Source organism: Nesoenas mayeri (genome assembly GCF_963082525.1).
Source record: "Nesoenas mayeri genome assembly, chromosome: 11".
Lineage (NCBI taxonomy): Eukaryota > Metazoa > Chordata > Aves > Columbiformes > Columbidae > Nesoenas > Nesoenas mayeri.
In genome coordinates this window covers 1,206,109-1,233,103 of record NC_137563.1, presented here as the reverse complement: position 1 = coordinate 1,233,103, position 26,995 = coordinate 1,206,109, and the positions used below count along the sequence as shown (strand labels likewise).

Here is a 26,995-nt window from a genome sequence, read left to right as displayed (position 1 = left end):
TTTTAGCGGTTGTAGTCTAATTAATTATATTTCTCCTAACGTTTTGTGTTCTTCCTAGCTTCTACTATAATAATATTATACACGCTACGAGATTGACACTGCTCCTGGTTTTCCATTGTGAAAGCACTGATCTTCTTCATCCATTCGAATAGCACTTTTAGCCATTTTGTTCAGCAGTTAACAAGTATTGAGATTTCTAACGTTCCGTTGTTTTCAGCTGAAGCCTGCGTGTATGCATTTATAACTACAAAATGATGAGGTCTTTTTGGAAGAAAACCCACTGTGATTTATCTCCCATTTTGGAAGCAGATCCTATAGTTCTGAGAAGAGCTACCACTGCGATCCTTTGTTCTGCCGTAAAACGGTGAAAATGTCTTCCTCTGATCCCTGGGGATTTGTTGCTGTTCTGTGTCTGCAAGGGCTAAATTTTAATTTATGAAAATGTTCAGAATTGGCTTACATGGCTTATTGTCATTTGTGCTACTGCTTGTTTTGATTCGAAGATTTAAGGAGCTAGATGTGCTATAATTAAACTTATGAAGTCCTCTCTTTGTAGTAAAAAGGATCATTGATGACTGTGCCTCTCCTGTGTAATCCAGCCCTGTGGAAAGCGCTTAAACAGATGTCACAGATTCATAGGCCTCAGGGCCGAATTCCACTTTGATAGCTCAAAAAGCGTGTGCAACCCAGCCTTTCTGAGCTGACTTCAAACCTGAGCCTTCCCCTAAAAGCGCTGTCACGGGTGGCCGAGCAGGTCGGGTTTTCCCGCAGCTCCCGGCAGTTCAGCCGCGGTGCTCAGCCCCGTGCGAGGCGGGGAGAACGCCCCACGCCACCCGTGTCCCCGCCGGCTGGCACGGAGCCCCCGCGGCTCCGCTCCCCCGGGAGCGGGCGGGCAGGGGCTGCGGCTGGCGGGGCCGCGGAGCGGGGCGCGCATGCTCCGCCGGCCGCGGCCCTCCCCCGTCTCCTCCCCCCTGCCCGGGACCGGCGGCGGGGACGAGATCGACCATTTCTGCGGGCGCGGGGACGAGCGGCCGAGCGCGGCGGCGGCGGCGTTGCCGAGCGCGGCGGTCGGCACTGCCGTGCGTTCAGCACCGCGCCGCTGGACAGCGCCCGGGGCCGCAGGGGCGCGCAGGGCAGCGCGGCGGGAGCCCCGCGGGCAGCGGCCCCGTCCCCGGGCCGGGCTCGCCCTGCAGGGCTGGGCGGCCGCAGGATGTTCCTCCGGCTGGCGGTCGCGGTGCAGGTGCTGTCGCTGCTGGCGAGCCGGGTGCATGGCTTCCCGAAACCCGCGGGCCAAGGTAAGCACCTGCGGTAACGCGATTGCTCCGAGGTGGGCAAAGTTTTGCAGGGTGTAAGCGGAGGAAAGGAAAAACTTTCCTTCCACTTGGCTAAAAGAAATTAGATCCTAAAGAAGCAATATTCCAGGTGCAAGACGCTGGATCACGGAAGTTGCAATATAATATTAAAGCAAAGACATAGATGCCGGTAGAGGGAAAAGCTCTGAATTTTTTCAGCCTTTTCCAAGCAACATTTCCGTCTATTCTACAGCAGTTTCTGCACAAGTCTCTCTCTTGCTCCCTGTCTCCCCTGGTATTCTGGATGTAAGAGATTTTTAATCTCCTGGTTGTGCCAATCCGATTATTGCTATTTTAGTCAATCTCTTACAGCATTTTTCCCCCCAATTTTTTTTGAGTTTTCTCATCAGAAGGGGTCACTGAGTCTACATCTGTGTTTCTGTTACCTCATTAGCAGAGCCCCTCCCTGTGCCCCAAACAATCTTATTGTTTTAAATGTTTGACATTTTTATTGTATTCTCAGTCTTCTAGGAACACTGATTTTTATTTTTTTTACATGAACTAGCAGTTGGCGTCATATTTAAAACACCATGTTTTATGGGAGAAAACGATAAATTAAGGAAAAATGTGCTGTCTCTTTGTAGTCACATGCATCATATAACTGAGTATATATGTATGTTCATTTATTTTAGATAAATCTATACACAACAGGCAATTAAGTGTAGAAAGACCTTTGGAGGAACAGGTAAGTGAAATGTAAAATATTTATAGTGGTTTTTAGTTTGGGTATTCTCATAATATGTTGAGCCTTCAGGTACCAGATCCATGAATATCCTAATGGCTCAACAAATCACTTAAAAATACATTTGTCAGTAAAGTAAATATTGATGGGGTTTGGTACAAAATAGAGTTTCAATAATTTTAAGAACTAGCACGTAGAGTTTTACTGTCCAGCATTCCAAAAGCAGGTTGTCAGCTCCAACAGCTTATAGGTGTGTAACCCCTTGGTATTGAATCTACTGGGAGCTCGGACTGAAGAAGAAAAACATAACTGGCATTTATTGTAAAATGGAAAGTCTATTTCAGCTTCTCAGAGTGTCTGATTCCAATCAGAGGATGCCTTGGTACTGACAAAAAGTGCCAACCGCTTAATCATGTTCTGCTTCTTAACGCCAACTTCTTACTAAGAGGGAAGATCAGGCATTCAGGCTTCTGCTGATATTGATAAATTAAGGGATCACACATTTGGTGTATTTATTCCTTCTGCCTGTTTGTTGGTTTGTTTGTTTTATCTTTGTATTATCAGATTGCTGAAGCTGAGGCAGACAAGAACAGGAAAATAGCTCCCACAGGTAAAACATCTGTCTTTGCTTTAGAGTGATGTTCATGATGGTATAAGATTTTATGTCATATGTGCATTGATATGTTTTTCAGAAAATAAGCCAGAGTTCAGGAATTATTCCTTTGTTGATGACCTGAACCTGCTAAAAGCGGTAGCAGAAAGAGAGAGGAATGCAAAGGAGAGGGAGTCCATTAGAAGCTCGTTGTATGAACAGCAGCTGGCCATTGACGATGCAGACTCCACCAAGAACCGCAGGCTCGTGGATGACTATGACTCCACTAAAAGTGGACTGGATTATAAATTCCAAGGTATTCTGTAATCATCTTTCGGTGACTTTTAGGTTAGGCTTCTCTTGCAAACTGATTGCAGTCACGAATGTTGTACTCACCAGTAGAAAAGAGCTCTATTTGTTACTGCTGTGCAGTTTCAATTCTTTCCAGTTGCATTCTTGTCATATTACAATTAGGTTTTGAAACACAATATAAAACAATTGCTGTTGATTTTCACAGTCTTCTTGCATGGAGGAAAACCCAACAGTGTAATCTGCATTATGGTTTTTAGCAATTTTGATTTGATGGAAGGAAAATGGGACACATTTTAAATGAAAATGTATTCTGGTTTGAAAGGAAGAAGCACTTTTATGCAGAGCTAAATCGCATATATTTGTTTCAAATGTTACATGCAATGTTAGATAATTCTCTTCATCACAAAGCTAAAAGAAGTTTCCAAGGGCCAAATAATCTTTGCCTTTACTACAGGAGTAGTTAATTGACTTGCAGTTCGAATCCGCTGAGAGTTGTGAGCAGCATTTAGCTCAGGATGTTTTTAATTATATCAAAGTTTGCTCATCACAGACCGAAGCTTACTCATCATATACACTTTCCCATTGGTCACATAATATTATTTGCCATAAGTAATGATTACATAATTAAAACTTCGTTTGCTGAAATCGGTGTTTGTCAGGATCTGTTCTGAACTAGGGGGCCACACAATGACAGTAGATAGCAGGAAGATGCGTATGAGGGGATGTGTGAGCAGTGTTCTCTCATTCTTACAACTTTCCTAGGAACAGGAGAGTGTGCTCCTAATAGTCATCTCTGCTCTTGCAAAAAAGCCAGGCAGAAAGACATTTTTCAGATGTGGAAAATGGACACAAAGAATTTTTCATTTGGACTGATGTGCTGGATTCCAAAGTGTGTGTGGAATATATTCCTACTGTGTTTCAAAAGTGCAGCTTTGTTCTGAAGAGAAAAAGACGTGGGCAGATATATTTTACAAGATGTCTAATCCAAATGAGTTAGGACAGTCGGCACCCGGTTAAACTGTAATCCTTTCAGATGATCCAGATGGCCTCCATCAGTTAGACGGCACTCCTCTGACCGCTGAAGACATTGTCCAAAAAATTGCTGCAAGGATTTACGAGGAAAATGATAGAGGAGTGTTTGACAAGATCGTTTCAAAACTTCTAAATCTGGGGCTCGTAAGTATCTTGCTAATGCTTCATTCAGCTGCTTTGTGGGTTGGTTTAATGCTCTTTGTCTCCAGCTGTTAATGCTGACTTGAGTGAAAATGAGGGGCATTCGGGGTCTAAGCTCATTCCTATCCACCTACTAATTATTGTCAGAGCAGACATACAATGATGCTGGTTAGTTAAGGATGCATTTCTCATTGTTACTGGTTTTTAGCAAGACTGCATTTGTCTCTGACCTCTGGGTATCCCAATGGCTTTAGCCTTTGCAATATGGGATCCTTACATTTTAAAATACTAACCCTATCTTTTCTGCAGTGGATTTTGCAATCAGCAGTTGCGTGCTGGGTCCCACTGATTACAAAGGGAGCTGTGGGACAGCTGCATGGCCGAGCTTTCATACAAGTGACACTGCTATGAAGCAAAGAGAGAACATTTTAATGATGCCATAGAAAGCTCTTTGGTTTTCCCCTTTCTGCATTACTGTATTTTGTGGTAGTTATTCAGTTGTACATAGGTATGTTGCAGAGCACATACATTTATACACACACTCATGCACATACACGGGTATGCTTCACTTGCAGCTCCGTCTTTCAAGCTGGACTCCATTGTGTTAAGCCCCATATGGGCTTGTTTTCATACTGGAGACAACATGTGTGGGTGGGTGTTTTTTATGTATACACACATCATTGATAAGTGTTTGTATGTGTGTGTGTATAAATGTATATAGATAGAGACATGTGTATATATATATATATACATGTATATATGAATATATGAATATATGTATACACACATATCAGTGAAGGTATTACACCTAATTTGGCTGTGCTGAGCTTTGAAGCAAACATATTTAAAGCAACCTATTTACAAAGCTCAGGTTTCATATTGATGTTTTAATCTAGGAAAAACACTATTCTATAAGTACAAATATTTCAACAGATCACAGAGAGTCAGGCCTACACGCTGGAAGATGAAGTGGCAGAGGTTTTACAGCAGCTAATTGCAAATGAAGCGAAGGATCGTGAGAAGGAGTCTGAAGGCTTCAATTACCCTCCAAGCAGAGCAGACAGTGATACAGAAGAAAAGCAACCGGAAAAAATGGTAATTTCGTAGCTAATCATTTTGACTCACTTGCCAAATGATACACGTAGACCAGTACACTGCTTTGCTTTAGGGAATAATTAGTGCAATCTGGAAACTAAAGGTGTTCTTTAAGAAATTCCATCAGATAGGAGAATGTATCATGAGTTACTCTGAGGTTTAAGCCAGATCTCAAATTGAAATAGCTTTGGAAAAACAGCATAGTCTTTATCTTATAATTAGGAAAGTGTTGACATAAGATTATGATGCTGTTTGTTGCTCTATTAACTCTATCACCAGAAGCAATGTGCTTATATTTTTTTAATGTCTTTTGTGGAGATACTAAGCAACGCTGCTAAGGATAGTTTCATTAATGGAGAAGCTGATGATACACTGGACAACACCTGGTCGCCATCTAATGCCTTGGAAAGAAGAAATGAGCTGCCTTCTGAAGATAATTTTGAAGACCTCCAATATTTTCCAAATTTTTACGCACTATTAAAAAGTCTTAACTCAGGTGAGCTCATCATGTGTTTACAAGGACATTTAGGAAGAAAAATAGATTCTCTCTGTTTTCTCCTGCTCCTTTCCCTTCTCTTTCCTACAGATTCTCTAGTTGCAAGAGACCAGGTACTTTAAAAACGTTCTCTAAGATGCATAGCAGAGACTAATTTGATTAGTGCATATGGCAAAACATTGGGAGGAGCAGCACTCAGAGCTGCAGACTGTGTGACCTAGATAGCCCTTCCCATCTTGTGCTGTATAATTCAAGAGCCCTGAATTCTTTTCATTCCCGTAAGGGCATAATGAAAAACTGGCAAATTGTTTTCTCCGGAGATCTTTCCAGTAACATCCGTGTCTTCTAAGCCAACAGAGCTCTGAGTAAGCCACAGCAGAATCCTCACCGTGATGGTACCGGTTAATGAGGCTGAGCCTCTCAGCCTTTTCACAAACCACAGGTTTGCTGCTTATTGCAGTGAAAGCTTTGCACGTCTCTTCCCATTCCGGTGCGAGACGTCATTGCCTTCCAGTGACTGCAGGCAAGATCGTGGCAGCTCGCCACAGCCCTTTGCCAGCACGCTCTGCCACACACCCACTCTCCTCCTGCAGCCAGCCTATCTTCTGCTCTCTCCAGAACAGCCAGCAGCAATGTATTCTGTAGATTCCTTGTCCTGCAGGAGCCTTCAACTTGCTTCAAACAGTCCCCATGAATGCCCAAGCGGAGAGCTAGAACGAAACACCTCAGGGCACGTTTTGCTTATGTTGGGTCTAACAGGTTCTCAAGCAGAGAGAAGCAGGTCCCGCTGGCTGCACATCTCCGCATTGTCTCCTGCTTTGTGCTGTTCGCCTGCCAGCTTGGATCATGCTGGAGGAGAAGGGATTCGATTGCATCCTACAGATGTGTGTTGGGAAAAGGGGCTGGCCCTCTGCCAAGGCGGGGGGGACATTCCTGACTGTCCCTGTGTGACCGTCAGTGTCCCTGGCTCCGCTGGGTCCTCCAGTGACAACCTGGGCTGTGGGAAGAGCTCGTGTGACCGTGTGCTGGGCAGTTCCGCGCTGCTGCTGCGGAAATAGCGGTAATATTTTCCAGCAGATAAAGAAAATGTAAAAAGAAAGCTAAGTAGCAATGATCATGAAGATAATCAGGGATATGTGTGGGCAAGAAGATGAATTTTTATAATGAAAAATCACTGTTCATATCCTATTCTGGAGTCATGATCCTCTCAACCATGCAATATTATGTTTTTCCAGTAACAGTCATGGTCTTGTGCACAGTAACGATCTCATTTGAGACACTTCATGTTTCTGTAAATGAATCCATGGATCTTGTAGAAGGGATCTCTGAGCTATCTCCCTCATACAGAACCAGACTGGTCTACTGAGTAGTTCACAGACAAATAAAAGATAGACAGAGATTGTAGAAAACTGTGCCTGTATCTGCCCTCTGACCAGCAGCTTCAACTCTGCCGAGTCACTTCATCTCAGTGTGTTTAGTCTTCTTATCTGCAAAACAGAATTGATACCATTTACCTTCCATAAGATAGACCTTCAAGACAAAAAGCTATAAAACCTAAAGTTTTAAAGTGTATTCAGGTGTACTTTGCAGGAGCAATTCAAAGGGAAAAACGTACAGTTCTCTTTGCTAAACCAGGACAGCATTTTGTTTTTAGTGACTAGGTCATTTTTTATGCATGAGGTTTGTGGACAGTTTACAGAACTGAGTTTTTCTGAGTGGCCTGAAGTCTTTGACTAATTTTGCTTTATCTCCTCGCACAGAGACGGAGGCAAAAGAGAAAGAGACCTTGATAACCATCATGAAAACTCTGATTGACTTTGTGAAGATGATGGTTAAATATGGGACGATCACACCTGAGGAAGCAGTCTCCTATCTGGGTGAGCCTCCATACTTTATGCAAGTGTTAGCAATGCCATGTTCTTACTCTGCCAACAGTGATGATTTTATTGCCATCTTCCTAGCTTTTATGAGACCCATTTCAGACTCATTAATTGGAAATCATAAAGCTGTGCTTCTAAATGATCGATCAGTCTTTATAGCAATGTTACATTCCAGACTGCTTTAATCTTTCCATCTAATGAAGGAAAGGTTATTTATCACATATGTCTTTAGAGGATTATTTCACTTCCACACCTGTGAAACACTCGATTTCAATGGGTTTGTGTCAGGGGAAGATTAGTGTTTGGCTCAGTTATGTTCAGGTGGATCAGCTACGTGCATTTCCCAAAGAGAACGTAGCTCTTCAGCACCCTTCATCTGTCACCTGTAAGCAGCTGGAGCAGACAGGACCCAAGGCCATGGTCTTCTACCAGGTGAGGCTCCTTTGGTCTATGGGAGGCGTTACACCTTGGTGCAGGAGTAGTTTTCGAAGCAGTCGTTCCTGGATCCATTTTGGAGTCTGTGGTTTTGCAGATGTTGTAAAATTGTTGTAATATCCTGAAGAGTGACTTTGGGACAACCTGGGTTGGGTTTTTTGTTTTGTTTTTCTCACACAGCTCTCCTGGCTTTTGCAAACTCTTTCACACGAGCTGTTGATAGCTTTCCTTGTTAAACAAGGAGAGCTACAGAACAAAGGCTTATCTGTATGAGCTCTACACAACCCTCTCATTTTTCTGAAGTATTGTTGGTCTGGGTCAGCCTGAGGAGCTTTTCTTTACATCAGGGCAATTCTCAGCGTAATCAGTCAGCCCGATCTGGTGATCATCTTTCATGACTCCTGCTGGCTTGTTTGATATGGGCTGTTGCAGACACCTGATTGATTGATGCAACTGTAACTGTATGGTTTGATTGTCAATTACTTGGCTGCAAAAAAAACGGTGGATCATGTTTCACATTCACTTCCTCTCTAAAGAATTTGTTATATCTCTGACCAAGATTATCCCTTTATTTTCTGTGAGAAGTTCTTGAATTTTGGAATATTTGGACATCTTATGCTACAGTTCAGCTCTTTATTTCTCTGACTGCCTGTACATTTAAAGATAGACGCACATAAAGAAGCGGTTGATTACAAGCACAGTTGTTTGTTTCAGTATCATTCTACAAATGAAGATAATATGGCTTAAGCAGATACTGCCCTCACTGATAGTGTTGTGCCAAAACTTAATAGGCTAAATTCATCCCTGACGCAAGACCACTGAGATAATGGAATTACACTCAGGATGTGTTTTTCCTGCTAAAATTCAAGGCAGTTGTTCATATTGACTTGACTTTGAGTAAATAAATACTGTAACCCTGGAAACAAATTGCCATGATGACATAGTACAGAGGGCAGGGATTAGGTTAAGAGTTTCAGAGGTCTGATTTAGTCTACATTTAAAGTAAGACTATCAACTGATGTATCCAGACTCTGCCTTGCAAATGAGTGATCTATGCAGAGCTGGGTTTTGTGCTCCATCACACAGCTCGCTGTAGTAGGAAGAGCTTTCTCGTAGGTCTCAAGTTGCTTCTGTGGTATTCTTTTTTTAGACCTGCTGTTGAGAAATGGCTTTAAAGCTGACCTTCATTTATTGAGCTGGTATTCTCAAATAATCATGAAGAGCAAGCACAGGAGAATCTTAGCTTTTTGCAGTATCCATAAGCAGTTTTATTGCCACCCTTATTGAGCTCAAAGTTACAACATAATATACCCAGTAATACATGAATAGGTGCTTGGTGCAGTTTGGGTTAGGGGACTGATCCCCAGCTGTGTTTATTATGGTATATAAAGGTATTAGTATGAATATCTGTCAGAGAGAGATAAAAATTAAAAACACTGGCAGCTTTTAGTTGTTCCCCCAGTCCAAAATCAGCGAGCAGGTCCTGTGCTTCTTGGTGGAAAAAACCCACTGCATCTGTGCAGATGAATTATATCCTTCCTTTATTACAGTGGGAAACTGCCTAAGTCGCTTCTCCCCACTCCGTGGCTGAAGCCGTGCGTAAGTTATGTCCCTAAATTATACATTCAAAATAATAAATCATTTACTGAATCAAGCCACAAGCTTTTGGGCCTCTCACATGGACACAGAGCCAGTGAATGCGAATGCACGTGCCAGGAACAGCTGGTTTGGGATTTGGAAACCACAGCATTATGTCATCGTCATTGTGTCTTACTCTGGGGGAAACTAACTTGCTGCTGCAGTGAATGATGTTATTAGGCTGAGCTTTAAGTTACAAAGGCTCTGGCTGCAGTGTGCTGCAAGAGAAGCACACGCAGGCACACAAATGCAAGGAGAGGGCATTCATGTTTTATGCGAATATTCATTATTATGTAATGCATATTGAAAAGCTTTACGTATGCTAAATACAATCTGGAACACAGAACCCAAAAACCAATGTAGTCATACATATGAAAGAGGAGAAGAAGTACTGCCTAGCTTTTACAGTATGTATTCGGAAACTGTAGCTCTGGAAACACTGATGAGAGGCTGTAACAAACTGATATAAAATGTGTGTGCAGCCGAAATGCATCAGATTTGATAATTGCCCTGCTGGTGGCAAAATGCCACTATCTGCTAGCACGCTTTACTTTCTTAACTAGGAACGCTCTATTTGATTTGGGAGCAAACTTTTCTGTGGAATGAAAGCCTCATTATATGTTTGTAGCCTGTTCAAAGGATTCCAAAAATCTTTCTAGCAAGCCTGTCTGCCCTCTGAAGATTGCAAGCGGCTCTCAAATTGGTTTTGCAGTTAAAGAAATAGACAAACGTTGCTGGTGCAGAAAGAAAGCATCAGGTAATCAATAATGTGACACAGGATCACGGTTACACAGGTGGCTCGTGGATCAGGTCCCGCTGTGGTGCTGACTTACCCACCTGTGCTGTTGTCGGGCAGCTGGACGCGCCGTGCTCGCCCCGCGCTGCTGAACCGGGCTCTTCCCGCTCAAGGGCCGAGTGTTGGGGGCAATGAGGACAGGTCCTGAGAGCAATTGCTCTTGGCAAGGGCGCAGGGATGGAGTGGAACGGAAGGGTTGGCATCTCCACATAACAACCAGTGGAAAGCAGCGAGAAGCTTTCAGAGAACTTGTGGCTGATTCAGTGTAAAATATTTCGCTATTCTCGGCATTCATAGTGTTTCTGTTGTGTAAAAAGCTGGTAGTGATTCCTCCACGCAGAACTGAAAGGACTATATCCTTCATGGTGCTGAGTGCTGTTCGAGCCAAGAGCAAAGCTCACTTTGATTCATACAGGGCAGAATAAGCAATGCATTGCATAGGTAGTTGTACTGTTTGAATATTAGTTTGTGAATAGTATCGTACTTTCCTTCCTTTTCCTTGTGTCTGTTGGGTAGTGTCATGGTGGAGATCCACCATGGTGGAGATCCACCATGACAGCTTTTCCATCAGAGCCACCCATCACAGCCCAGATAAATGCTAAAGAAAAGCTTCATCTACATGGCACAAAGAAGAGGATTTTTTTGTGTGCTGAGTGAATTTTATTACGTATGCCAGACTATCTAGCTAATTTGAAAACAAACCCATATCAGTCCACTACTACCTGGTAAAAGCTCTATTTATAGTATTTATGTAAACTATAGTTTTGTCATACATTTATTTTAATAATATCGTTGTCAACTTAGAAGCAGGAAGAAATGGTTTGTGCCGGTTTGTTCAGATATTAACACATTTGTAAATCATCTCCCACTGATAAGACCAAACTAATGAGTGATTTTTAGAACTATTCTGGGAAATATTGGTAATTAGAGCCCAGTGGACCATAACAAAAATAGAGCTTTCAGAGATGATAGACAGATTCTTAAGAGGCACAAGTGTGTATGTATTAATTCATTTTACACAGTACATTGCTGATATTCTCCTGCCGTACACTGCTTGCAAGAGTAGATTTGTAGCAGTTTTATCCATTGCCACCCTGATCAAATGAAAGTTGTGTTATCCAACCAGCTATTACCCTAGAAATGTAACTTAGTTGTGTGCACATTGTATTCTTCTGTGGAGTTGTCATTCCTGGACTAGAACATTGTGGTGGCAGCTCAGCCCCACGCAGCCGCTCGCTCGCTGCCCCGGCGGATGGGGGAGAGAACCGGAGAGTAAAAGTGGGAAAGCTGGTGGGTTAAGGTAAAGACAGTGTAACAGGTGAAGCAAAACCCGTGCACACGAGCAAGCAAAACAAGGGTTTCATTCACCACTTCCCATGGGCAGGTGGTTCAGCCACCTCCAGGACAGCCGGGCTCCATCACACATAACAGTGACTTGGGAGGACAAACACCATCACTCCGACTGTCCCCTCCACTTTCTTCTTCTTCCCTTAGCTTTACACACTGAGCACATGGGATGTCCCTGTGGCCAGCGGGGTCCGCTGTCCTGCCGTGTCTCCTCCCAGCCGTTCGTGCACACCCACTGTCTCGCTGGCAGCCCAGCGCCAGGAGCTGAAACCAAACATCAGCGTGTTATCAACACTATTCTCATACTCAACCCGAAACACAGCACTGTACCAGCTACTAGAATTAGCTCTATTAGCTCTATTCAGTCGAATAGAGCTCTGTTTCAGTCGAAATTAAGACATACGTGTAGCATGAACTTTTGTCATCAGTACTTCTCTGTCTCATAGATATATCAGGGCAACAAAGATGATTAAGGGAGTGGAGCATCTCCCTTATGAAGAAAGGCTGAGGGAGCTGGGGCTCTTTAGTTTGCAGAAGAGGAGACTAAGGGGGGACCTTATTAATGTCTGTAAGTGTATAAAAGATGAGTGCCATGAGGATGGAGCCAGGCTCTTCTCGGTGGCAAACAATGATAGGACAAGGGGTAATGGGATCAAGCTGGAACACAGGAGGTTCCACTTAAATTTGAGAAGAAACTTGTTCCCAGTGAGGGTGGCAGAGCCTGGCCCAGGCTGCCCAGGGGGTTGTGGAGTCTCCTTCTGTGCAGACATTCCAACCTGCCTGGACACCTTCCTGTGTAACCTCATCTGAGTGTTCCTGCTCCATGGGGGATTGCACTGGATGAGCTTCTGAGGTCCCTTCCAATCCCAAACATACTGTGATACTGTGATATAGAAGCTTCATGTTTATACTGCATATAATATGGATTTTATTGCACCTTATGATTGAGGTCGGCCATTTTGTTTTCAGTTTCTAAATCAGGGCTTCTGTATCTTCCACAACTGAGCAACATTGGAGAACAGAAAGAGGCAAAGGAGTGGGAAGAAAAGTTTGAGCGCTCTGTAGCTTTGCTCCTTCTGAAGGGCATCCCACTTTTAACCTCCTTGTAGTAGAGCATTTAGCTTACTGGAGCCACAGTGTACAACACGCAGACTAGATGGGGAGCCAATCCCCCTTTAATTAAAAGGGAGAACAGAGAAATTGCTCCGGCTCATCAACATGCAGAGTTTGAGTTGCAGCTGCCTCCCTCCATAGCCCACAGCAACGGCGCCTCTCACACCGCCGCCCTCGGGCTCTGACTCACTGTCAGAAGCCACACGCTCCCCCGTGACTGAACAGGAGATGGTGTTGGTTAGAAATGGGCAGGAACAGATGTCTCTGTTTACCTCTCCTGCCCCCTCATCATTTGTTCTCCATGGACAATTGGAAAGCAGACCAAACTGCAAGACAACAGGGAGATGGATGGTTCATTGGCGACTATTGCCGAGGTACACGCACACTCATTAGTTTGGTCCTTTCCTAAAGTTACTGTTCGGCTATTGTTTTACTATAATATTCTCTTTTAGCCAGACTGAAGCTGCATGAAAAAAATATCCAGGGGAAAAAGAAAAGGCAGAAAGACCCCTATGTTGATTTTAACGTGCCCTTGCCTCTTTGTGCTAAGGAACATGGAACAGCCGTTGTGCCGCTCGCGTTCACACTCGGTGCCCTCAGCAGCTCCAGTGCTGCTGAAGGCAGAGCTCTGGGATGTCCCCAGCACAGCCCAGTGCAGAGCGGACACAATCAGGGGAGAACTTGGCTGAATACTGGGACTAATCCCTGAAGTTCCCATCAGCACAGATGCTGCAGGCCAGAGGGCTGATCCTGGTGCTTGTTTGGTTAGGCAAGAACGGGCACAGAGCCCAGAGCAGATCGCGGCCCCGCCGGCACCGTCCTCGCCCTGCGCGCTGTCTGCAGCCGCAGGTGCTCCCCGGTGCGCTCTGCGTGGCTTCCGAGGGCTGAGGGGCGGCGTGGCCAAACCAGTGCCAGAGGCTGCAAGCGATAGATGGACGGTGTCATGTGGACCTTTTGTTCTTTCCTTCATTTTAACCGGGCAGATGAAGGCCAGTGACAGTGTTTCATTCAGCGAACGGTTCATGCATAATACCTTCTTCTTTTTCTTTTTTAATGTCCTTTTTTTTTTTCCCAAATGGTCTGTTGCTCCTGTAGGTTTTCTTTGTAAGCATTAAAATCTTTAATCTATTTCCCTATGTGAATTTCGTTGCCCAGTGTTACTTTATCATATGACTGATGCATACAGCTGCCAGTGGGAGTTATTTGATTTCAGGCAGCTCTCTTTTCTCTGTTTATTTCGTATCTGATGAACTGAGGTGACACAGTTGCCAGGATTCCATCCTGTTCTTAGGAAGACCAAGGACTCTCTCGTATCTGACAAGTTGGGGCACCCCAGACGGGGACAGTGGGCCGGATGCTGAGGAGCAGCAGTGATGGTGCAAAGTATATGTGAATGCTTAAACCCGAGATGAGTCTGCATGGAGATAAAAGGCTGTGGGGACAGGGAGTGTGCAAAGGCCCAGACAGGACTGCAATGCAGGAAGGATGTTGATCGCAGACCCGCTGCAACTTCACAGCTTTTCTTCCTGTAGCCTCGTCCATGTCTGCCCCATGCTACTTTTGCATTTGCGCAAACACGAATGGGGTTTTTTGCCCCCACTGCTTAGACCTTCTCTCTTGTTTTCCCCCATTTAGACTCTCACCGCATAGAAAATAAACGGGTAGCTGCGGTGTGGCAGGTCTATGGCAGCTAACCTCACACTTCTACACACCGCAGTACAACGGGCATCACCCGGAGGGGACAGTATGTTTGAGAGCCTGGTATTCCCAGTATCCATAGGATCTAAAATTCCTCTGATATCTTTTTGAGAGAGATCGAGTAGTTTTAGTATTACTAATTCTTTTTCCCACCACATTACATGACTGTCAAATCATGTACAGAACTGCGCCACACAGCTCTAGGAGACCTGGAGTAAAGCAAAGGAAACGCCTGTGGAATATTGAGAGGATGAGGCTGGGAAATAGTCTGTGAGGTAGGGAATTTAATGAGGAGATTTGGCCAGAGCTTTGTTCACCTCCAAACACATCTATTTAGTGGTGTTTTGCTTCTTGAGTTCCTTTCAATCTGCTTGCCAGGTGATACTGCTGCTATTGTATTTCAAGCCGTTCTGGCCTTGTTGCCTGTACTCCAGGTACAAGCGATGGCAGCGCCCGGGTGGGTCAGTCCTGGCGGCAGTGTCGGGCTTCAGACACATCATCACGGCAAATCTAACAGAAAGATTCAAAAGAGAAAATGCCGTATTTTGACACATAAGGCAGGAAGTTGGAAAGGAACAAGAGGGTTGCAAGGCTGAAACCCATCTGTAATTCCACAATGGAGGGGTTTCTCTTGTGCATCACATTTAAGCAGTTTATATGACATATGCATGATGCATGTATGAGTTGACTAAAGGTCCAGCTTTGCTTTTGGCTGCATTGGTGAAAATCCAGAGGGTATTGACAGTGTTTGGACCTGCACTTATGTAAGCTAAAAGGAAGATTTGGCCAAAGAATGAACCAGGTGTGCTATTCTCACCAGAACAGTCACAAGCAAACTCTGGGGTGTCCTGAGTTCTGTCACAGGTGTAAAAAGGCCTTGCAAGTTCTTCAGGTCCATCTCCGGCACGGGATAGAAGAGCCCTGAGAGAACGGTGCTTTTTTAATGCCTGAAACACGTGTGTCTGGTGCCAGCAGTCACCAGCACAAAGCCGCAAGGCTTTCCCGCTGAAGCTGCTGTTTTGTGTGAACCCATCAAGTAAACTCATTTTTCCTCTATCGTTAAGACTGATTTCAAGTACTGTGATCATCCCTTTTTCTCCTTCAACATGCCCAGCCTTTCTGTGCTGTAGGAAAGAGAACAGCCACGCAGATCTTTCTGCAGAAGTTGGATGACATGAAGCCTCAGCCTCAGTCAGTTTGACGAGGATGGAATGTGAAGCTGCCTCCTGGCTGCAAGACAATTACGCAGATGAAAAAACCCTTTGCAGGAAGATTCGTGAGAGTCTGGAAAACACTGTGAATTTGTCTATGTGTAGAGAAGGGTCCATTTCAGGCTCTCATTGCCAATTCTGTTAAATACTTGGATGGGTACATTAGTTTCTGCCTCTCTAATAAGAACAAAGTAATTTAATTTGTAATATTATTTCATGTACTATCTTTTCCCATGGATTTAAAGGCTGTTACTGCAGTGCATTCTCCCAGAGTTAAGATAAACACTCAGATTTTATGCCATTCAGATATTTGAATACCCAACTCGACTTCAGAGTTTCAAAAGCGCTGGGAGTTTGCATTTTCAGGTGCACTTAATAGGATCTATCAGTGTGTAGTGCCTGTGGAAACGGGGCCCAGGACTCCAAATCGGAGCCCTCCTGCATCAGGAACGCTTCATTCCGGATCCAGGAGCACGTTAGAACGTGAGGCAAGGCAGAAGGCAGATCTCCCAGCTCCTGCTGGCTGCGAGGAGCCCGCCCCGGAGAGACCCGTTGTACAGCGCAGGTCGCTTCCATTAGCTCCGTAGTTATTGTCCTGTGCTTTTAATCAGCGCCATTTCAAATAAGTGTCCGGCTCTGGGGAAAGGTCAGTACCTTCCTGAACTCTTCCTCTGTAAAACTTACGTTGCCAGGGAAACAACGCCGGAAAAGTAATCGGTTCTGGTTAGAGCTGCACACGCGCCGCGCGTTGCTTGGCAAACCCTGCGCGGGCCTGGCCCCGCAACGCGTCACAAGTGCAAACGAGGTTTGGAACAATACCAGCTGTTACAGGCAGGCAGTCTGAAGGGCAAAAAGGGCAATAAATCCTGGTCAAGGAGAACTGGGATTCTCTGATAACATTCTCTCTATTTTATATATATATATATATACAGGTACACCAGGTGATCCTCATAAACGTAGACTGTTAAGAGGATAAAACTGGGAAATAGTCTGTGAGGTAGGGGATTCTCTGATAACGTTCTCTCTATTACATATATATATATATATATGTGTGTATATATATATATATATATGTAGGTACACCGGGTGATCATCCCCATAAACATGGACTGTTGAGAGGATAAAGCTGGGACATATTCTGTGTGGCAGGGGATTCTCTGATAACGTTCTCTCTATTACAGATATATATATAGGTACACCAGGTGATCCCCATAAACATAGAATATTGAGAGGATAAAGCTGGGAAACAGTCTGTGAGGTAGTGAATTCTCTGATAACACTCTCTCTATCATAGATATAGATATAGATATAGATATAGATATAGATATATGATATAGGTATAGATAGATACACCAGGTGATCCCCATAAACATAATTACAGAGCTGACTCCCCTCTGTGGCGCAGAACATAGAGCTGCTTGTGAAACGTGGAGATCCGTGTTGATGTGCCACCCAGCTAGCCAGGTAGCGTCAGTATTTCTCCTGTAAAGTGCAGTCCTTAGTAAAAGGTCTGTCATATAAACTTGTCCATATCTTTACCGATGAAAGATACCGGGTTTTTAAGTGAATGTATTTGCATGATGAATGTATTTGCATGATGAACACCAGCTTAGTACTCTGTTTTCATTAAGTTATATTTAATGAAGCACAAAGTTCTCAGCTGTATAATCTTATCCTAAAAACTGTGCCTCTTGCAACAGAAAAATCCTTATATTCCTGCTGGAATACGAGTATGGTACTGATTCAGGGTTTTTAAAAAGTATCTTAAGCTCGGCTGAAAGGAATGTTTACGGTCTTTTCAATAAGCTTTGGATTAAGTGATTAGTGAGGCATCAATACCAGCACTGTCATTCTAGCTTGGGTTTTCTGTTCATCAGTGGACGTCTGATCCGGCTCATGACCCAGCCCAGGCCTGGTTAGTTTGGGGTGTACGGCAGGGCCAGAAATCACATTGAAAGGATATGTACCAAATAAAAATAGTTTTCACCAAAAAAACCCCCGTAATGCGATGTAGAATTGACAGGGTGCGATTAAGGAAGGTGCCAACAAAAATGGCTTGCATTTGAATTTGATGTGAATAACAGAGCAGAGAGGACTCGGGCAGCCAGGCTGATGTGATTCCTCATCCCGTGGCAGGCGGAATTGGTTCTGCTGATCTGCCACGGAGAGAAACGTGCTTGCTGAAAAATGAATCCTTAGGTTTCAGGGCTGAGTATCTTTCTGAGGGATAAAAGGTTGGTTGGTCTTACACAGAAGATACGATCTAAAATATTTACCGGTTCTATAATATCTATTATGCCACAGTTACCACACCTCATACTGAATATTTTAGCTGTTTATATAAAGATAATATTGCCAATTCAAAACTAAGTCTCTCAAAAATACCCCTCCACCCAGCTGACGTCTGTCGCATTTTGCATCCATGTGTAATCACCTTTAAAAAAAGCTGATAAAGGGAAAGAAAATTCGGCACTGTAGAGGAAATACGGCAGACTGCACGATGACCTGTATTGGTGAATACCACAAAGACTTCTTTCCCCACATAAACATCCGATGTTTACATCTGAAACATCCATCTTGATGAAAAGGTGGCTTTACTTCCAAAGTAGATGAGTTTTCTAGACTTTTAGAACTACCTACACGGCCACATTTGTCTGCTGGGCTTTCAGGTAAATGCTTGGCTTCAGCAACTTCAAAGAAAAATTTGGTTTAGTCACTTTGATTCACATATTCATTAATCTAAATATATTTTAAAACTTTTTATTAGGCTTCTTTTCCAGTGAAACCATCTAAAATCCAGACAGATAAGCAGTTTGGGGTAGTATTTCCCCACCAGGATGAAGCACGTGTTTCATAGTCTTGTATACTTTGTGGAGTTAGTTAAACCCTTTCATTGCTTTCATCAGAATAAATCGCTACAGATACTGTTATATGATTTAAATATTACAATAGGTATGTACGCATTTGCTGTCTGTATGAATACTGGCTGTATTTGGTACACCTATTGTCATGATCTAGTTGTCATTTTTTTAAGAAGATTGATCGAATTTCCATAGAGCTCTTTGTTTGTTCTTTTGGTGTCAGCCCTGGATTCATTCTTCAGAGGCAAGAATGGAGACCGCTCTGTTAGCTTTCCACCTACCATTCCAGCTGGTGGTGTGGAGAACACAGTTTATCTATTGAAGACTAACAAGGGTTTGCTTTTGTTTTGCCTTGATTTCTAGAAAACTTGGATACAATGATAGCTGAGCAGACAAAGAAGAAGCTCGAGAACCCTTCTACAAAAGCCAGAACAAAGCTACCAGCAGGTACTTGTTCTATGGTTTTCTCTCCTGGGATAACATGGGGTTTAACCTGTTCACCTAGAAGGATGTTAATGGCTTTAGATCCAGGCTGCAGGTTACAGTCCCTCGAGAACCTGTGGCCACATCTGGGTGTCTAAAACACAGCAAGAGGGGAAGTCTTACTTAATTGTCTGATCTTTGAGAAGTCTACCCACCGCCCTTTTCTTCAGTGGGCTCCAGACATTACACACATACAGCAGCAAGCTCTATCGATGCTTTCTAAGACTTAAATAATAAATTGAAAAAAAAATAATCCTTTGTCGACTTTGGATCTGGTGAATGCAAATTTCCTGTAATTTTTCTCCACACAAAGGAATGTGCCTTGATGAACTATTAATACATGTTATGGATTTTAGTCGCCTGTATTCAGCTGCCATTTGTAAGAGCAGAAACAGATATTCCTATTTCCAAAGGTCTGGGTAGAGATGACCTTTAGAAACCACCCTGAGCCGGACTCCAGTGAGCTTCTCCCTCCATCATCACTGAAGCTGCTTCACTCCTAAAGACCGTGTTGATGTGATTTAGGAGTGCTTTTGGTGCAGTTCATACAAAAACACTCTTCCTGTTATTTCTTTAGACAAGAGTAGCGAAGAAGCAGACAGCACGAAGGAAGAAGCCGCTAAAATGGAAAAGGAATATGAAATTTCAAAGGATTCCACAAAAAATGAAGAACAAAAGGCAGCAGGAAACAGTGAAGAGCCCAGAGGTACAACATAGCCATGTTTTTTGCTCCATCCCTATTCCAAGTGATTGGTATTGTCTTTGGTATTGTTTTTCCCTTGTGTTAGCATAAATACCTTCAGTTTGCAGTTAACTGGGAGCCAGCACACAACAGCTTGGTTTGGAAGTGTAGTTATTTGCTTACTTTTAGATGTATGAAACTATATCCCCTGATGAGTAAGGCCGTCATCTTTCACAGAACTGACAGTTCCTCTTGCATTTTGGCATAGCAATCAGAGAGATTTTGCTTCTTTCCATCCGTGACTTTTCAGTGAAATCACATCATCGGGATATTCAATATTCTGAGTGAGCCCATAGATCTCTCTAGTTTGTGTTAGAACGAGCTGGAACTGAAAGGTACTGAAAAGTTCTGCAAAGCGAAATCACTTGCATTGCTCGCTGCCAGAGGTCACGGTTCATCAGCAATTCACCTGTTCTACATAACTTTGAAAACCTGTTACAGTCAGTTAGTGTCTCAATAAGCAAACTTAGTAGTCGCTTCAGCATGCCATGTAATGCCATGTACCATGCTGCACTGGACTGTAATAGATGAAGTTGCTCTGTCCGTGGGGTGCAAATTGGCTGCCAAATCTGAAAGCAGACCTGCAGCACACACTGTGCACCCGCACAGCGCCCAGCCTTTGGAGGAGGATGTTTGGTGGTGCAGAAACCTTTCCGTGGGTTCTTGCTGCTCCGGATCCAGCATAAGCATCTATGTTTTGCAGTCATTTGGCTAAAAACAAGTGCTTATGGTCTGGTTTGTACTGCTGCTGGTTTATGCGGGTACGTTTTTGGGTGCATGTGTTTTCACTGCGACACGCTCAGTAAGGAACTGCAGCAATCAAGGCTCCAGCAGATTGTAGCTCCTTGGTCACCTGGTTCGGTCCCGTGGGCAATGCAGGCGTGTAAACCACTAGCCAGACACAAATAGACATTTGTGGCATTTTTCCAGCAGTGGTTATTTGAGCACAGAAGAGGAAAACAGCTCGAGATGCCTTTCTGATTTCACAGTAAAGAAAAATTGTCTCTATACCCATGGGAAGTGATAAATAACATATTTCGCTTTTCTGATGAAGATTTGTCTGTTCAGTTTGGTTCGGGTTATTCTCCTTTAGCTTCAGAAAAATGTTAAGCCCGATAGCTCTTCGAAATTTCAATTGGATCAGCGGTTCTTTGTCTCACCATGCAATGCCCTTTGCTCTTTAACTGAGTAACTTACTGCAAAGCTAACTCTGCACTCCCAGCTCAAAATTATTGTATGTTTAATACTGTATCCACTTACTAATGGGCCAGACATGCATAGCTGGCAGTAGTAACCTTCTACTGGGTTTTTTTCTCTGACAAATATAAGAACATTACATCAATAAAGCTCCAGCCAAGTTAAGAATTCAAAATCCATTAGCTGGAATATTTCTTTAGGGGCCTTATTAGGTAATCCTTGAACTAATTCTGTCCTGTGTGCATTCTGCTCCAAAAATAGCCATCGGTTTCAAATTTGAGCTTTAACAAGGAGTTATCGTGGTCATTTTAATATTTTTTTCCAGTAGCTGTATTTCAACTTGTCTTTCCAAAACAACACAACCTCAGATTTGCTATATGCTGTTAGTACTTCTATGTGGAGGAGTTTCCTGACACGTATATGAACTCAAAGTTCTCAGTCTTATTTAAGTCATTGCTTGCTGTCTGAACAGCATCATCTTTGTTGAACAATGATTATGATCAAAAAGCTCCAGGTTGCCTTCAATCCACATGTGCAGTGTCTGTGCACACCACAGAAAGTTGCGTATACGGATGGAAACACCCATGATGCGAAGTTTGTGGATGAGTAATCTTGCACACACAAAACCTGCTGTCCATCTGCGGGAATTTTGCTTGACTAAGGTTGACAGGACTCGGCTTTTAAACAGAAACTAAGAATAGTTTTAATCTGCCTTTGCCGTGACCAAGCTCACCCGGCGGAGCGAGTTGCGTCCGTCGCTGCTCTAAGCGCACGCCTGACTTCTCTCCCATCCTTCTCTAGGGAAAGCTGAGGCGTATTTGGAAGCAATCAGGAAGAACATAGAATGGCTAAAAAAACACAACAAACAAGGTAACAAAGAAGGTATGAAATAAAAAGCCTTGACATTGGGATGGGCACCATATACATAACAAAGCGTGTAATTTAAATTGTGTGGTATAACTTCGTGTTAGAAGTTAAATAACAGTAATGTGAAACTGTGCTTGTCCAGATTATAGAGGTAATTAGTGGTGTTATAGATTATAGAGATAATTAGTGGTGTTAGGCTTAAATAATACAGGTCATGAAAAGTGAAATCAATGAATGAAAATAGTAAACTAGGGCAAATTCATGTAAACTGGCCCAAACAGCTGCTGGCCACAAAACACCCAGTGAGTACCCAGTGGAAGGTGCTGTCCAGATAGTTAAGGTCTGTCTGTCTGTCACCAGGTAACAGTACATCAGTGTTGTCTAGTGCTTCATTTCTTCGTTCAACATGTTTTTAAGTCATGATTTTGTACATGAAGTAAATGTATTTAAGATGTCTGGATGCACTCTGAAAAGCTGAGTGCATCAGGGCAGCGCTGTGCATGCCAGCACCAACTGCAACGAGCTTTGTTTCGTAATCGTAAAGAGTTAAGATACAAACTTAAGTCAGTAGCACTGTAATGGATTGGATTACAGCCCAAATAAACTCTGGTAGCTGCAGCTCTGAGGCACAAAGCTGCGTGGAACAGGGTGCACAGGGTGTGCTGGCTTACACTGCAGAGATGGGTGCATGCTCACAGCTCAACACATTCATTTTCCTATATGGAACTCCATGATATGAAAGAATTTAACATTTTCTTTTCCATCTCTAAAATCATTTCCGCACAATGGCAGCAATGGCAGTTAGCAGCAGGCATACATATTTGCTCCAGAGTTTCCTGCCAACTCTAATTAACGTTTCTCTTTATCAGTGTACTCATTACAGTAATTAGATCTTGGTTGTGTGATTGTTTCTGTGTCTATATCACACACGCTGAGTGGGCAGCCCCTCACTCCCTATAGCAACCTTTCCTCTGCAGTGCTGCAGTCTGACAATGGCTGTGACTGCAGATCAATAGCACTTTATCTGCCTGGGAATGCATTAAGACGTACGCTTTCTGTATGGATGGGTTTTCATTTGCACTAAAATATCTTTATTGCCCTCCGGCAATGGAAATGGGCCTTAAAGTGAGTGTAAGTTATGACAAAATTAGAATAGTGTTCTTACTGGTTTGATACATCACATTTACTGTGCCTTTCCATGCTTTATATTTTTGTAAAATGCTAATTCAGTTCTCCTGGGATGATGTTAAAGGGAGCGCGGGCAGGGGAAGCCGATCTGCCCGTGAATGCATCGTGCTGGTTCCTGCAGTGCAAGATGAGGGGGTATTGATGTGCTCATCCATCACTTCTCCACTCCAGCTCGCACCTGGGAGCCAGCGGAAAACTGATTCACAAAGTCATTTCGGTATCAAAACGGGCAGCCTTCTCCTCCCCCGTTCGTGCATTGGTGTGCTCACTGAAATACTTGAAGAGGTTTAGGTTTTCTTCAGGCAAATGTTTGTAGATCCTTAACTTTGTACAAATTTCAGTAGAAATTATTAATCATTCAATGACTAATGACCCTGGAAATGTTAATTTGTGTCTTCCTGGTTTAAAAATATCTATTGCCTATTATGGAGGCAAGTAAACTTGAGCGCTCTGGATGATTTACAGAGAAACCTGTCAAAAGCCTGGATTTTGGCCCATTTTGCTTTTGTGTCCAAAGTTTGTCTTGCACATATACATTCTATAAGCTCTGTGGGCTTGTCCTCAGTACCTCCCAGGCCTGGCTTTGAAAGCCGCGCTCTCTAAGCCCAGCTCCTATGCTGTGTAAATGGACACGTTTCCTCCGCAGCCATCGCTGCTGGGTGTCCTGTTGCCTTTAGTCTCCAAAGCACGTAACTGGGGGTCAATTAACTAATACGTGCAAATAACCCGCTCAGATTTTTCACAAAGTACCTGGGTAGTTTATAGTTTCACAACACAAACGGTAGCCATTTAGGAACGAAAGTACATTCTAGAGTTATTTGCAACGGCAAATGGCTTCGTTTGAATATGCAAATAAGACCTCGCTTCATTAACTGTAGGAGTTTCTCAACTCGAGGTAATACTGCAGCCGTTGTGGTGAATATAAACCAAAGCTGATCTTTCTAATCACTTGCCCAAATTAATAGGTTGCAAATAAGTATTAGAAATCAACACTTATCAATTTCTAGAAAAAAACAAACTGAATTAAATTGCCATGAGATATACGAATTAACTTGAATTGGGTAGGATTTAATGGTTGTAAGTCTCATACAGAACGTTTAGTAATTAAACCTCCACACCTCCAATAATGATCTCGTTCTGCCACCATGGATGAAATCTCACAACCTCATTATTCAGTTGCTGGGCACGGTTTGTCCCTGGTACTCAGCTCAGACGGAGGGACAAACAGGTGACGTTCTCTCAGGTGGCGCTGGTGACAGAGCAGGTGTGAAATCACAGTATCACAGTATGTTTGGGATTGGAAGGGACCTCAAAAGATCATCTAGTCCAATCCCCAAATCCCAGCCTCGCTCCAGCAAACAGGAAAACTCCTGTTCCCTCGGGTACGGGCAGGACCCATCTGCTGGAGTGGAGAGTTCTGAACGTCACTTGTCTCTATTACTCACTTGAAATCGCCTTGTACTGTTATAAAAATGATCACAGGCATTAATTTGCTTCTTAATGTCTTTCTGTTTCTGCCCAATTTTGGTCACTCACCCATAAAAAGACAGAAAGTCGTTGCTGTCTGTTTTGTTAAGAATGTACAGTTTGAAAGAAGGTCCTTCTGCTTGTTGCTGCCTGGTGATGTACACTGAGTACACTGCAACAGCAGTACTCATACATTCTGGAGGTTCTGTCTGTGGAACAAGTCATTTATACTGAAAAATTCAGGATGTGTCTGTTTTTATGAAAGATCTTAATTCATTTAAGTTAGTATGAGCCCTCGAGACATCGATGTTTTCCAGACTACCCGCATGTGATTGTAACAGATTAAGCTTTACATTTTATGCAGTAAATTATCTATCTAAAATTGGTACTGCGTTTGTGTGCGAACATACTGGATCTGTTGCCAGAGTTACGACTACGCAATACTTACCTTTTTATGTTATTTGAAAGCTGGATTCTTTTAATGGAAAGCAGTGATGTTTTCCAGCATGTGAAAAGTCTATTTAATGTCCATGGTGTGAATCACGCTGCATCAATGCAACCCCCAAGGTGCAGACTGACACACACGGACCACCAGCGGCTCTTTGGCACTAACGCTGTCCCAGACACTCCTCCCAGGTCAGGATATTGGGTTCTGTAGCAACGTAAACATCCTATTATTTCTGCTTATTTTCAGGAAGTCACTTCCTTGAATTTTCACTACAGGTGTTTGTAGTAAGTGGGAATTTGACTGGGATTTCAACAAGACAATTTAACACTTTTGAACTCGTGACACTTGTGAAAATCAGAGGGTTTCAACAGCTTTTGCACACAGACTAGAACATCCAGTCCCTGGACCAGATCATATTATTTCTTTAGCACTTGTCAGCAAGCAATCAAGAGCAAGAGTTGATTATTTCTTTTGAATAGTAAAAGCAGCATGACATATAAAAAGACCTTGGGCAGGGTTTTGATTGTTGGTTTGGGGTTTTATAACTGTTTTCGCAGGTGGCACTTGCAGTGAATTCCCTTTGTGTTGGAAAAACTGCATTTGTTGCATAAACGTTAGGCTGGTGCTGTTTCTTAAGCGAGGCGGTAGAATGGCAATGACTCACCGTGCCGATGAATTCTTGTTTTTCAGACTACGATCTCTCAAAGCTGCGAGATTTCATTGATCAGCAGGCTGATGCTTATGTGGACGAGGGCATCCTGGACAAGGAAGAGGCCGATGTCATTAAACGTATATACGGCAGCCTGTAAAACAGTGGCTGCCAAACGTGTAGAGAACTAGTGTAGCTTCCCCCGCCCGCCCCATGATTTCTGATCTGTTATTTTGAGGGTATCATTAGAAATGCTCTGTTCACGTCGCACTCACAACTTTCTAGACAGAAATGAAGAGCTGTAGTGCTCCGTACACTTATTGCACACTGTATTCCCTACACTTGCAGATCAACCCTGAAGGCCAAATTCCGACACTGAATCTCTATTTGACAGAGTAAATATTTATGCAATGTTCTCTTTGATTTATCATTTGTATTCGGTTTGCTTTTGTAGATAAACCTGTCATTCCTGATGGAAAGTTCGTTTAACGCTGCGTCTTTTGCTTTCACTCCACTAGCCTTCTATAGATGCAACTATGTAAAGGGCATTATTATAAAATAGTTCATAGTTCTCTAAATAAAATATTTGAAAATAATTTACCTATTAAAGTTTTCATTAATCTTAATATGATTTTATAGCTAGAAATCTTGCTTTTAAATCCTAATACCCTTTTTTATCTCTTATGTAGTTTTCTATGGCTCAACCTGCAGTGTCTTTAGCTGCCTGATCCATCTCTGGCACTACAGCTGCTGTCTGTGTTACAGAGCTGTATTCTCCCAGTTGTTGCTCCATTCCGCATGTATCAACACTCTCTTCGTTTGCTGATTGTGCATGCGTAATTTGTTGAATTCCTGCCATGAATAGCCTGATGACAAGTGTAAATAGCCATTCGAATCATTTTGCATGGGAAGGGGAGTTTGCAGATAGAGATGTTGTTAGGAACATGGGCCCTGCTTTTCTGAAAGACTTGACTTAGAGAACCGATTGTATCTCAGTATCTCCAGCTATCAAGGCTGTGGGTGTATTTACTGACCTCTGATCTGTGGTGGGCAGTATTCTTTTGGGAAACTGTTTTTGGGGCATATATACGCTGCCAAGAATTTGGTACCTCCTAAAGAATGCAAAGGGAAAACAAAAATGTCGCTCTCATTCTTCTTCTTCAGCTTACAGAGTTTTTGAAGAATGGTTTATTTATGTATATTTAAGCGAATGGATCATTTTATTTATGAAGAACTCAGGAAGGAAGATCAAAGGTAAAGAAGTGTTTAGGAA

At 43.1% G+C, this 26,995-nt stretch overlaps 1 protein-coding gene across 2 annotated transcripts; it reads left to right on the top strand.

Annotated features, from left to right (window-relative positions):
- Nucleotides 1–932: 932 nt before the first annotated feature.
- Nucleotides 933–25,882, top strand: SCG3 (secretogranin III; the record flags this gene model as incomplete). 2 transcript variants are annotated; one of them, XM_080351316.1, is made up of 12 exons in its annotated part: nt 933–1,295; nt 1,985–2,037; nt 2,599–2,644; nt 2,727–2,942; nt 3,972–4,114; nt 5,045–5,206; nt 5,525–5,702; nt 7,463–7,579; nt 19,045–19,128; nt 19,742–19,870; nt 21,905–21,985; nt 25,764–25,882. In XM_080351316.1, the coding sequence occupies 12 exons, from the start codon at nt 1,211–1,213 to the stop codon at nt 25,880–25,882; spliced, it is 1,413 nt and encodes a 470-aa protein (XP_080207442.1). The 2 variants fall into 2 exon arrangements, with proteins under 2 accessions (XP_080207442.1, XP_080207443.1); XM_080351317.1 differs by having other exon boundaries at nt 1,211–1,295; nt 21,905–21,973.
- Between the last annotated feature and the right edge of the window lie 1,113 nt (nt 25,883–26,995).